The 12,514-nt window shown below is 39.6% G+C and overlaps 1 protein-coding gene across 15 annotated transcripts in view; it reads right to left on the bottom strand.

The window, feature by feature from the left end:
- brp (bruchpilot) overlaps positions 1-12,514 on the bottom strand; it is a 47,605-nt gene that overhangs the window by 22,055 nt on the left and 13,036 nt on the right. The window contains exon 1 of one of the 15 annotated variants that reach the window (XM_064691860.1): positions 6,059-6,588. The exons of the other annotated variants lie outside the window; for them this stretch is intronic. Coding sequence (XP_064547930.1) covers positions 6,059-6,085 — 27 coding nt within the window. The 5' untranslated portion in view covers positions 6,086-6,588. Of the gene's footprint in view, positions 1-6,058; positions 6,589-12,514 lie in introns of those variants that run through there. 15 annotated transcript variants of the gene reach the window in all.

Genomic DNA, 12,514 nt, shown 5'->3' with positions numbered 1-12,514 from the left:
GTTTTTTGGGCTTGCGACTGAGTTCAAATGAAATGCTGTGTGTTGTTTCAGGTGTGTGTTTGTGAGTGTGTGTGTGTGTAGGTGTGTGAGTGTGCCAGAACCCAACGAGTGTTAGTTTTGTGGTTGCTTTTGGTCTGCGTTGGTTTCAAATTTCGTTTTTGGAGTCAATTTATATTTACAAAACCAAAAAGTAATACATTTTCTTTTTCTGTTGTTAATGTAAGTAGCTGCAACAGGCGGCCAGTCGAGGGGCGGGAGGGAGGGAGGTGTAGTTAACAATTTGAAGAGGGGGCACGTCTTTGTTTTTGTTGTTGTTGTTGTTGTTGTTGTGCTCGTGTGGGGCACAATTTGGTAAGCAAAGTAACGCAATAAAAACAACAAATTGAGTAGATAACATATATAATTATATGCATATATATATACATAAATATACATATATATATATATAGTTACGAATAGAGCGACAGAGAGATAGAAAGTGTATTATATATGCATATATATGTATATTTATATATCAATATATATATATATATATGTATAGGTATAGGTTTAGGTATAGGTATAGATAGGTACGTATTTGTATGTGGTATATACACGTCATAATTGTTTTATCATTTTATCGTCAAAGAGATTTGTCAGTGAATTCCTTGCCTACATTTTGTTACTCATTCTTTTCTTTTCTGTTTTTTTTTTTAGAGCCCGTCTAGCTTTTGACTTTTTTTGTTGTAGTACTCTAATTATGTTCCTCTTTTTTTTCACTTTTTTTATGGGTGCGAAAATATTACAAAAGCATATTGTAAATAGTTGCATACGGTATTAAAAATTTGTTTAATTTTTGGTTTAATGAATTTTCTTGTTGGTTAGTTTTTTTTGAACCGTTTTTGTTTTGTTTTTGTTTTTGTTGTCTTTTGCATATTCTATTGTTTTTGCTTCGTTTCGTGCTTGCTTTTAGAACAACAACAAAATATGTTTTATTTTCTAGACAAAATGATCAATTCTGAAAACAAATACAAGTAATTCGCTTTCAAAAGCGTTTGCTTTCAACTTTTAAAGTGTTTGATATTATTTGCTTTTCGTTAAACTTTATATTTTGTTTTTTTTTTTTCTTTTGATTTGTTTTTGCATATATAAAAAAGCCAATTATTGGAGCCATTACAATCGATAAGTTTCGTGAAAAAATCTGCATCTTTTGGCAATAAAATGACAAAAGAATTATTCTTGTATGCTAAAGATAAATCACAGTTCACTAATAGTTCATTTGATTGCTTTAAATAATTTTAAAATTGTACTTTTAATTTTTTAAAAATATTTTATATATTTTTTAGTTTTGTTTTGTTTGGTTTTTGGTTGTCATTGTTTAGATTGCTTTGTGTTTGTGTATTTAGGTATATATATATATATATAAATATATTACTTTTTGATTAGGTAACGGCAAGAAAAAAAGGCATGGAAAAATTCAAACAGCGTTCCGTACAATGCTAATAACAAATTTAACAGGTTTTTTAATAAAAAAAGAGTGTGTTATGAATTAGGAAACAAATAAATGCTGTTCAATTTGATTGAATGTAGCACTAAGTTAAGTAAAGGAAATCGGGCGTAAAGTACATAAAATCTGTTTAATTTAAGTCTAGGCGTGAACTGAAACAACAAACGCAGCGGCAGTTAAATTTGAACTGAATTTCTCTTGGATTTGTTCATCTAAATAACAAATCTGATGTGCAGTTTTTGTATGACTCATTTAAATCGTTGTTCTAATGAAATATTCCTCGACGTTTTGCATGAAATCGATAAATATCGATATCGAACTCTTGTTATTTAGGCCTAACTCAAAGATTATAACAGCTAGAGACATCCAATTTGGTTTGTAGACTCTCGTATTGGAATTTTTCACGTTTGCGATATCTTTCCTCATTCTACCCAAAATATTGTAAGAACGGCATTTGTGTGAAAAAAGTCTTGGGCTTTGGTATTTGCACACATTTTGAGGCCCTATTTATGCCCTGAAAATTTCATGAAGATTGAACAATATAAGCCCAAGTTAAACATGATTCCCTAGCTAGCCTTTTTCTAGCTACTGTCAATACGTTGTGTAAATTAATGCGTCAAAATTGATCTATTTTAGTTTTTTTAACTGTCTTGTAAAGTCGGTGAATATTTTTGAGTAGGACAAACAGATTCTTGGGGATTGCAAACTGCTTTCTAAAATGTTGATAAAAATATGTTCAAAAAAGTTCACGTAAACAATTTGCTTTTCTAATTGAATAAGAACTACATATAAATTTGTTATAAAGAGTGAATTATCCTTTTAAATGATTCAAAATGTGTAACTGCCGTTTGTTGTGAATTGTGAAATGTGTGTGTGTGTGTGTGTGTGTGTATAAAAAGTACTTGAAGTAAAATGTACGAACAATATATATAAAGAAAAACATTTAATTTGAAACACACGACGACAATAAACACCAACATTTAAGAAGAATCATATAAGAAAATATATGTGTGTGTGTGTGTGTGTGTGTGTGTGTGTGTGTAAGGTATTACATATAATAAAGGCCGCGTTTTAGAATGCGAATTTAAAGTATAAATTTAGAAATTATGCCAGCCCACACACAGCATTTAAGGATAGAGAGAGAGAGAGAGAGAGGGAGAGGGAGAGAGAGAGGCGCAATTGAGAGAGCAGGTGAGCTAGTAAAAACGCTCGCACACTTAAAATAATGCCAAGAACTGTGGCCCACACACACGCACACAAAGAGCGAAATAAAGAAAGACACACACACACACACACACACACACATACTGAGAAATGTGGCCCGAAATAACAACATTTTGGTTACAAGGTTATTACGTATACGTCATGTGTGTCGCAATGTTTAACTGAGTGCTGTTTGTGGGCGTTTATGTGTGTGGGTTTAGTTGTACATGTGTGTGTGTACAGAGAACACAATAACGAAGTCTCACTGTAATGGCAAAGGCACGGAGGAGGGGGGGGGGGAGGGGGATGTTGGGAGATGGCAGGCTGCGGCGCACTCTGCGGCCAGACAAGGGGGCGTCGCTGAATACAAATGAAATGAAACACAAAGACAAAGCCAAAACAAAATGAAAAGAAAATGTCAAAGAAGAAGAGAAAGAAGCAGAAAAGTAAAAACGAAAATAAAAAAAAAAAGGAAAAAGGCAAATGCAAAAGCAAATGAAAATGAAGCGAGAGTCGCAGAAGCCAGAGGCAGCCGCAAAATAGAAGATGAAAAAGTGCCCAACAATAAGTGTGTTAAGTGCCAAAGTACACAATGTAGGGGAGTGTGTGTGTGTGTGTGTGTATATGTGTGTGCCTCTTCCGTTTGCTATTTTGGTTGGCTGCGTGTTTCGCTCAAATCATGAAATTAAAAATAAAAAAAAAACAAACACATAAAATGATATTGTAAAACACGCATTCAAACAAGGCGCAGACTTTTTTATGACTCGACGAGAAGCCAACCCCCCTCCCCTCCCCCCCTACCCTCCCCCTCTATGTCGACAAGGCATGACAGTTGAGGGGCGTTTGCCACGCCCATGCCATTTGGCAAGTGATATATTTGGTTTTGTGGCCCAGCACAAGCTGCAATTGCAGCTCTGCGCTTTGTAATTATCACAAATCATCACGTTTCGAGTGTGTGTGTGTGTGTGTGTGTGTGTGGCCGCAAGGCCAGACTGAGCCTCATTTGAGCTGTGCCCCATATATACCCTAACCCCTCGCCGCTGTCTACACATCATTTCCTTGCTGTCGCATCTCACGCACGTGCGGATGCAGCGCGCTTTGTCTCTGTAGACATAAAGAAAAAAAAAAAACAGAAAAGAAAAGAAAAGTATTTCAAGTGTTGTTTATGAAGTGCAGAGCATTCGGTGCGTTGGCATTCACCCCCTTTTTAGCTGTTCGAGTATACCCTGTAAATTACATTTGTCAGGGATACAATTGGTTGAAGGCAATGTGTGCCGGTAAAATTCTTTATACTCTCTCTTTTAACTTTGTGAGTATGGAAAACTCAAATTTAAGTCTGTAAATCTAAACGTTGAACGGGCAAGTGGAAAGTCGCTGGTTCAAACACTTAATTTGTTGTTGTTATTTACATATGGAAAACGCAAATTTCTCTAAAGTAAAGTTGGTAAATCTTAGCGTCGAACTGGCAACTGAAAAGTCGCTGGTTCAAACTCCCACTTAATTGTTATTTAACTCTTCTATGCACACTTTTTGTTGTGAATTTTTAGTTCCTTTAATTTAGGCTCTCTGACATATGCTCTTGGGCTCGCACTGGGTATCTCTTGGTGCCGTGCAGTCTCATTGCGAGCTCATTATCACACACACACACACACACACACACAGCCGCAAGCACACACCTACAGGCATTCGGTTGTGTCTGTCGCATTTGGAACAATTGCGGCACGCGTTGGGGGCTTTTTTGCTAATGAGCGGATGGTCGCACGTCACGGACACGAACAAACTTGCATTGTTGTGTCGTGTCGTGCATGTCTGCACGTTTCTCATTTTGAATAGACACGCTCTGTGTGTGTGTGTGTGTGCTGGTGTGTGTGTGTGTGTCTATGGGCTGCACTTGAGCTCATTCGTTTCTACATTCATTCGTTCATTTGTTGAGCCTCGATGCCAAATTTCACTAATTACGCATGGTGACCTTTAAAAGGCAGCGCACACAGTTAACCATGCCCATAATCAACACACCAACACACACATACACGCACACACACACAGGCGACACTTTGGTTCTTATCGCTTTACGACTCGATTAGCATAAAAGTATGCTATGCTTTTTTTTTGTTGTGTGGCCACAAATTGAAACACAATTTACCGCCCCAAGCGAAACTCGACTTTAATGCTTGCAGCTCCGAGTCTGCCAGTGTGTGCGTGAGTGTGAGTGTGTGTGTGTGTTAGTGAGGGGGTGGCGCCTGGCCAAGACATTAACTTGGCTGCACATGCACTGGAAAAAAAAAAAAAAATAAGAAAAAAACTTGAAAATAATTGTTTAAGCCGAAATTGCGCCCTAAGCAATCCAGAACATTCGGAAATGCAGCTGTGGCTGGTTTTACGCTTATATGACCCATACCCTAGTTTTGCTGAAAAGGGGTGTCTTAAGCCGAAGGAAAAGGCAGGCTATTTCGAGTCTATTAAGTAGAAATTGCTTATCAAGGCCAAAAAACTCGTTTCGAATCCCGAATTCAAATTGCAAAAGAGTCCAGTTTTGGGTAGTATCTATGGGGGTTGCTGGTTCGAATTCCCGTGTGGGCTTGGACAAAGTCCTAAGGATAGCCTGATTGCTTGTAACTATATCTAATGCTTATAATAATAAAAACAAATAAATAGAATATAATAGTAGATATTTAAGTCGAAGAATGTGTAGGTCTTCTTCCCTTTGGCAGGAATACCCTTTTTAAAGGGTATCTCTTAGCCAAACAAACTTGCTGGTCTTGTACAGGGTTGCATTTGCCTGCTCGGCCGTCTCTCTCTCTCTCCCACTCTCCCACTCTCTCTCTCTTTTTCGCTCGCACACCTTCTTTTTACGCCTCGCATAGATTATGCAGGCGTAACTGCTGCTGTTTTTTTGATTGAAGGGCAATTTGTTTAGGACATTAACATGAGGGGGGGGGGGGTGGTTGTTTGGGCGGAGGGGGGGTGTCAGGGGCAACGCTATGCGTGAGGGTATTCGCGTATGCGCTATTTGTGTAATATATATTCTTTTGTAGTGCGTGTTTTTGTTGCTGTCTGAGACATTTGCAGTTTGCCAGTTTGTTGGGGGACTTTTTAAACGTGTGCAGCGATTGATATGACATGTGATTGATGCTTGTTCTTTTTTTTTGCAGTGATGTAATGACAAAACAGTTTGATGTAGAGCTTGATATGTGGGTCGGCGAGTGTGTCTGCTATTGATGAAGTTGACATTTTGTTGCTGTTTGCTGTTGATTGAAGTTGATTTGATGGCTTATTGATTGACTGACTGACTGACTGACTGACTGACTGACTGTAACGATTGTGGTGATTGCTGAGCGTTGTTCTTGCTGTTGCTGCCAACTACAGTACCTTATAGTAGACATAGGCATTGTCCATAGGTTTGTGGCTTTGCTCTGTGCCTGAACTTTAAAATATCGTTGTTCTCGTTGTTGTTGTTGCAGTTTTTGTTGTTGCTGTTGTTGCAGTTGTTGTTGTTGTTGTTGGGTTCGTTGTTTTTGCAGTTGCTGCTATGCAAATGTGCTGCAGCTGCAGTTCGTTGTACTGTGTCGGCCTTTCCGGTTGAGGGTTGGGGGCCTTATTGCTATTTATGTAATTTAAGTTGGCGTCAGGTTGTGCGCAGGTGTGCGACTAGGCACCATGTGCGTTAGTCTGTGTGTGTGTGTGTGTGTGTATTTGTTCAGTAATACAATAATAAACCGCTAGCAGCGACTTCCTTGTTACTGCAGCCGCTTGGCCTCTGTCGCTGCCTCTGCTGCTGCTGCTGCTGCTTCTTTTTGTTGTTGTCTGTTTCCTGCTTCTTAGCGCTGTCTGCTTAATGTTAACTGCTGCGCACACACACACACGCACAGACACACTGTCGCTTTCTGTGTGTGTATATGTGTGTATATATATATATTATAAAAACACAGCCCAAGATGCTGAGCGGGCGACGACGGCGACTGCGACGGCGACGTCAACGCTGGCTTTGAGCAGAAATATGCTGCTGCTGCTTTCGTTGTTTGTTGCTGTTATTGTTGTTGTTGTTGTTGTTGTTGCTAGTTAATGTTGCTGCTGCTGCTGCTGTCGCAGATTTTTTTTGGCTGCTTAAACAAAAAATATTGATTTTATGCGCTGCCTTTGCTGCTGCTGATGCTGCTGCTGCGCTCCTGCAGAGGCTAGCTTTCAATATAGATAGTGCACTTTTGCTCTTTTATTTATAAGATTATTTATTTTAACTTTAATTTAAATTTAATTTTATTTATTTTTTGGCTTACACACACACACACTCACCCCCCAAAGGGCTTAGATATATACAGCTAAAGGCACAAATTGAAATGCTTTACATCCTTTTGAAGGATTTTCTTTCATTCTATTTTTTCTTCTTCTTGCTTTCTTTTTGCTCAATGATTTTGTGGCACACACACGCGCTTCGCGCCACGTTTTCGGCCACAACCGATTTCTGGCTATATATATATATATATTAATGCACTTTTTTTTTTTGGTATACGATACACGTGTATATATTTTGTATATATATATATTGCTTGGCTTTTTCAATTGGCAGTTATTTGATTTGTATTTTATTTATTTTCTTTTTTTTGCCACACTTTTCGTTGCGTACGCGTCGCGCTTTTGTGGTCTGCACTCGGTCCGTGTCTCGTGTCTTGTTAGCTGAAACGTTGCGTATACAACTGTTCGCGCCAGCGAAGCTTTCGCGCCCACGAGGCCAGAGACCATTGAGACTGTTTGGCAGCAGCAGCAGCAGCAGCAGCAGCAGCAAAGCTGCGTTCGTTTGAGCGCAACATCTCGGCTTGGCTCGGCTCGGCTCGGCTCGGCTTCGGCTTCGGCTAAGCTCAACATACGAATAGCGCGTCATGTGGTTGGCGACAGGCGCTGTATTCGTGCCGAGTCGGCCACGAGTTGAAGCTTTACAACTTTGGCTCGTTGCTAGCGCGAAAAGCTTTTACGTTTTACGCTCAAAAGCTGTGCGAATCGTTTGCTTTGCCGTTTATTGATTGGCGTCGGCGTCGTGAGCGCTGCTCGTCGTGACTTGACACGAATTAGCTAAGCAGCAAAAGTTTTAAGATTTACCGTTATCCCTGCAGCTGTCGCTGTCGCTGCCGTCGCTGCTGCTGCTGCTGTTTCTTTGGCATTGCCAGCTTTGCATTTGATGTGCGCAGCGCCTGCGTTTGACATGAATGCAGCTTTGCAGTCACAATCGCCGTCGCTGTCGCCGTCGCCATCGCCGCTGCCTTCGCATTTGCCGTTGCCAGCAGCTGTTTTGTGCGGCTGACGTCGCCGTCGCCGTTGTCGCTGTTGCCGCTGCAAATGAAAGCGCAAGTGAGGCTTCCTTTCGATTAGTCCTTGCAGCACGTACCAAATTGTGTGTCGATTTGCAGGTTTATTATCTGCCTCCCAGCATTACGCGCAAAAGTAGGCAACTCTATTTATATATTTTCCATGTCGCTATGCAGCTAAATACTATTTATGAGCTAGCTCAGTGGGTTTGACTTGTTAAATACCCTGTATAGAGGGTGTTACAATCAGGCGCTCTTTCTTAATGTGCCTGAGTTTTAGATACCCTCTAAAGAGCTGAGACAGAGTTATCTATGTGTCAGACCTCTGATAGTTAGTTTTATGTGACACATTTTGCCCTTTGTTGAAATCAGTATTCCGGAAAACCCTTCAAAAGTGGGCTGAGAGTATTTTATGTCTGTTAGAAGATATTTCTTGTAGATTTTAGTATTCCATATCTATTGATTTGTTCATTTGTCAGACTTTATATTCAATTTGATATTTGTTAATATTATTTTCTTTGGTAATGATTTTTTTTATTGGAAGAGCTTTTAATATTGGGATTTTACTAAAGATAATCATCTTGAAATTCCTTTTAATAATTTGAGAAAATCAGTATTTTTCTTTCAATCTTGTTTTTTTGCTCAGCTTTTTAGAAATTCTGCCTTTTATATCTTGTGAATTTAAAGTTTTAATCATAGTTCGTCATATAATAGTTGGCTTTCATTAATGGACATTCTTTTCATCTATTATCTTATTTACGAACTATTATAACTAATTATGCAGAACTTTCTAATGTTGCACTATGTTCTTCTATGTTCTAGAGATTCGAAAACTCTGCCTTTTAGTTAACTAATTTTATTCTTGATGCATCCGTTGTTGAAACTTTCTCATATTAAAGTTGAGAAGCAAGTTCTCAGTCTATCTTTGGCGTCCTAGTTTAGCTTATTAGTTTAGTGTGCATGTGTGTGTGTGCGTGTATGTGTGTTTGTGTGTGTTTGAGTGTGTTTGAGTGTGGGCGTGTGTTTGTGTTAGGTTATGCGATGGCACACAAAGCACAACCGCAATCACTAGGACAACATCCGAACAACTGCAGAGAACGCAACGCAGTCGTGGATTACAGAGAGAGAGGGTGGTGCATGGTGCAGGGGAGGGGGTTGTACCTGGGGGCACCTGGCAAACGTGTGTGTGTTTGTTCATATAAAATTGAAATGCAATTGCATGGAAATCGATAAATCAATTGAAGCTGACATTTCGAGTGCAGAGGATGACCCATGATGATGAGCCTGGTTGCAGGATATGCAATGGCCGCCATATCCTGTCTGTCCCTCTCTGTCTGTCTCTCTGTCGGTTTGTCTGTGTGTGCTTACTTTCGTGCGCCACTGTGCCAGTTTTTGAGCTGCTGCTGCTGCTGCTGCTGCTGCTGCCAAGAGTTCAGAGTCTAGTGCGCATTTCCGTTTCCGGCTTAATTGTTTTCATTTCATTTGGAAGCACTCTAAATAAACCTATTCCTATCAGCGCAGCTGCTAATTGCGTTTGGCCAGGACACGACACGACTTGTCTCTGTGTGTGTGTGTGTGTGGGTGTCTGTGTGTGTGTGGTTTTTGACAGCAAAATGAATTTTGCGGCAAGCCGCGTAATTATTTTATGCCCTCGGCCAAACAAAGCTCACGCCCCCCCCTTCCTGTCACAGCGCTCCGCCCCTGGCCCTGCCGCAATATATCAAGAGTTGAGGCAAACGTTTCATGTTTATAAACGAGCAGCAGCCGCAGCTACACACTCATACACCCACACACTCAAACACCCAAACCCTGCCCATTATTATTTATGCGTATGCATGGACTTATCCTTGCGAGCCACACACACACACACTCTCACACACACTCTCTCTCACACACACACACACACACAGCCCTCTATGCATGCTAATTAAAATTCAGGCATTGGCGCCGCTTTGCATAGCTTGGTAATTTGCTTGGCCAGGGCCAAACAGCATGAATATTTGAATGTGGCTGCCATTCATCGACAGTTTAGGCCAACGTGCAACTATGTCAGGTGGGTGGGTGGGTTGGCTTGCTCAGGTAGCATGTGGCATGAGGTTTGGATAATGTTGGCTAAGGCGCAAGCACAGAAACTGAAATGTCAAGAAATAAGGTTTAGCAACGGCACGCCGAAGATTAAATACCCTTGCAGAAGTGTGAAGCGAGCAATTGCTGCGTTTGGTCAAGATTTCTTGAGAACAAAAAATGCTTACATACAAAATCTCATTTACGAACTATTATTCCTCTAGCAACTATATGATATAATACTCCAATCTGACAGAATCCGACTCGAGCGAGATTAGATTGTATGAAAATAGACAAACGGACATGGCTATATTCGCTCACTCGCAAAATTATAATACCCGCTACAAGGGTAGACACAAAGCAGGGTATTTAAAACAACAACAACAATATGTGCGACAACTCACCCTCACCCCCTGCTCCTCCTGAGCGTATTTCTTGATTTCACGCTCCAAATCAAGCTGTGGGCCAGAATTGAGAAGGTTCAGTTTGGTTTTTTTTTTCTATATTATTTTTATTGTAGTTCAGAGGGCAAATGTATGCCACAGACGAACTGGCGCCAGTTAAATGCCCATAAATGTTGTTAATATAAAATTCATACACACACACACACGCACACACACACATAGAGAAAATAGCTTAGATATGCGTGCGCCAAAGTTATGCAAGGCCTGGCAATAGCAGAAGTCTAAGGCACAAGCTGGATACTAAGTATTAATATGTGTGCTACGGGCTGACTTAGTAGCTGAGCTTAAAGTTATTTCAGTTCTCAAAAGTCTAGCAATTAAGTCGGAAAGACTGGGAAGAGCTTCATATAAATGCTTAGACTCGTAGGAAAATAAAACTACAGCAGGAGTGCGAACTTCGAGAAATAATTGTTGTCTAGAAATAGAAATCTAAAAGATTAAAGGACTTGTGTCTTATATACAAGCATTTTTCCCTATGATTATAACATATTCAAATTGTTTTCTGCTTAAAAAAACACACTTATTTTCATATTGAAATAGGAAAAAATGTTGCTCACAGGGATTTGAACCCCAAACTTCATACCCAGTCCTTCGCCTCAGGCTCTTTAGATAAGCAGCGCAAAGTTTCTCCCTAGCCTAAGCTCGTTTTTCAATGGCTTTCTGGCTTATTGAGAATTTCGCTGGCAGCACTTAATAAGTATAAAACAATGCATTAAAGTTGCGACAGCCTTGGATAAGTTTTGCGTCAGGTTTCAACTGAGCCGCGCGTTAGATAACAACTATTAATTATAGTTGACATAGCCTTTTGTTTTTCGGTTTTCTATTTGCGCCATGAAAGCCTTTTAACTAAAAACTGAACATGTGCATATGGGAAATGCAATTGGAATAGAGGCAACAACAACAACAACAGCAACAACAAAAACAAAGGCTAGAACTGACCTCGACCCGGCGAACGGCGTTGATTGCTCGCTTTTGCCGCCGTTGCACGCGGCGTATACGCAACGCAGCTGCCAACTTTTTTAATTGCTCGCCCACTCTCTCGATAAAAAACAAAAGAAAGCCGAAATAACTGTAGTAAAATTCGTACGTTTTTCCTTCTTGTTTTGTAAAAATTGGGTATGTGCAATCGGAATAAAAAATTATCTTACAGAATTTTAAAGCCAATTGGGTTATAAAAGGTTTACTCATGTTTTTCGTGTTTACGGATGAAGCTGTTCAATTTAATATAGTGCGGATTACTTCTGATATTCTCTTTGATAAGAGTTGTCCAAAAATATATTGCCACGCCCGATAATTCCCTTGTTAATAAATAAGATTTGTGTCTTCATAGTTATTATCCACATCGAGAGCTATCGACTATAGACTTAAATATATCGAAAGTTCCCACAGTTCCTGCAAGTTGATTATAATTGATTGTCAGCCTTGGTCTTATTTGAGAATAAAAACTATTTTTCCTGAAATCGATAAATATCGATAGGCCATTTTGGCCTTATTTAAAGATATCGATAAATATCGTTAGATAGCCTTGGTCTTAATTAAAAACATCAATAAATATCGATAAGCAGTCCTGGCCATATTTAAGGAAATCTATTAATATCGATTGTCAGTCTTGGTCCTATTTAATGATATCGATAAATATCGATAGTCCGTCTTGGTCGTATTTAAGGATATCGATAGTCATTATTGGTCCTATTTAAGGATATCGATAAATATCGATAGACCGTCTTGGTTTTGTTTAAGGATATCGATTAATATCGCTACTCAGCCTTAGTCTTATTGAAGCATATCTCGCAGATTTTAAGATCTAGTTCCGCCGGAAACAGGGTAACTTGCAGTGGAGCAGTTTTATATAGAGACTCCTCTTGTTTTTTCCAACTATTTGTTATTGTTATTTCCGCTTGCCACATTTTGAACTGAGGATTTTTAATTACAACTGTCGCTGGTTATTTCACTCGTTTGTTCCGGAAAACCGGAGACAAATTCATTTCGTGGAACGCCAA

Source organism: Drosophila montana, unplaced genomic scaffold (genome assembly GCF_035044405.1).
Source record: "Drosophila montana isolate Dmon_TW-CO22-7 unplaced genomic scaffold, ASM3504440v1 contig_3469_1, whole genome shotgun sequence".
Taxonomy (NCBI): domain Eukaryota; kingdom Metazoa; phylum Arthropoda; class Insecta; order Diptera; family Drosophilidae; genus Drosophila; species Drosophila montana.
The sequence above is the reverse complement of the archived record's forward strand: the minus strand, read 5'-3'. Positions and strand labels throughout refer to the sequence as shown.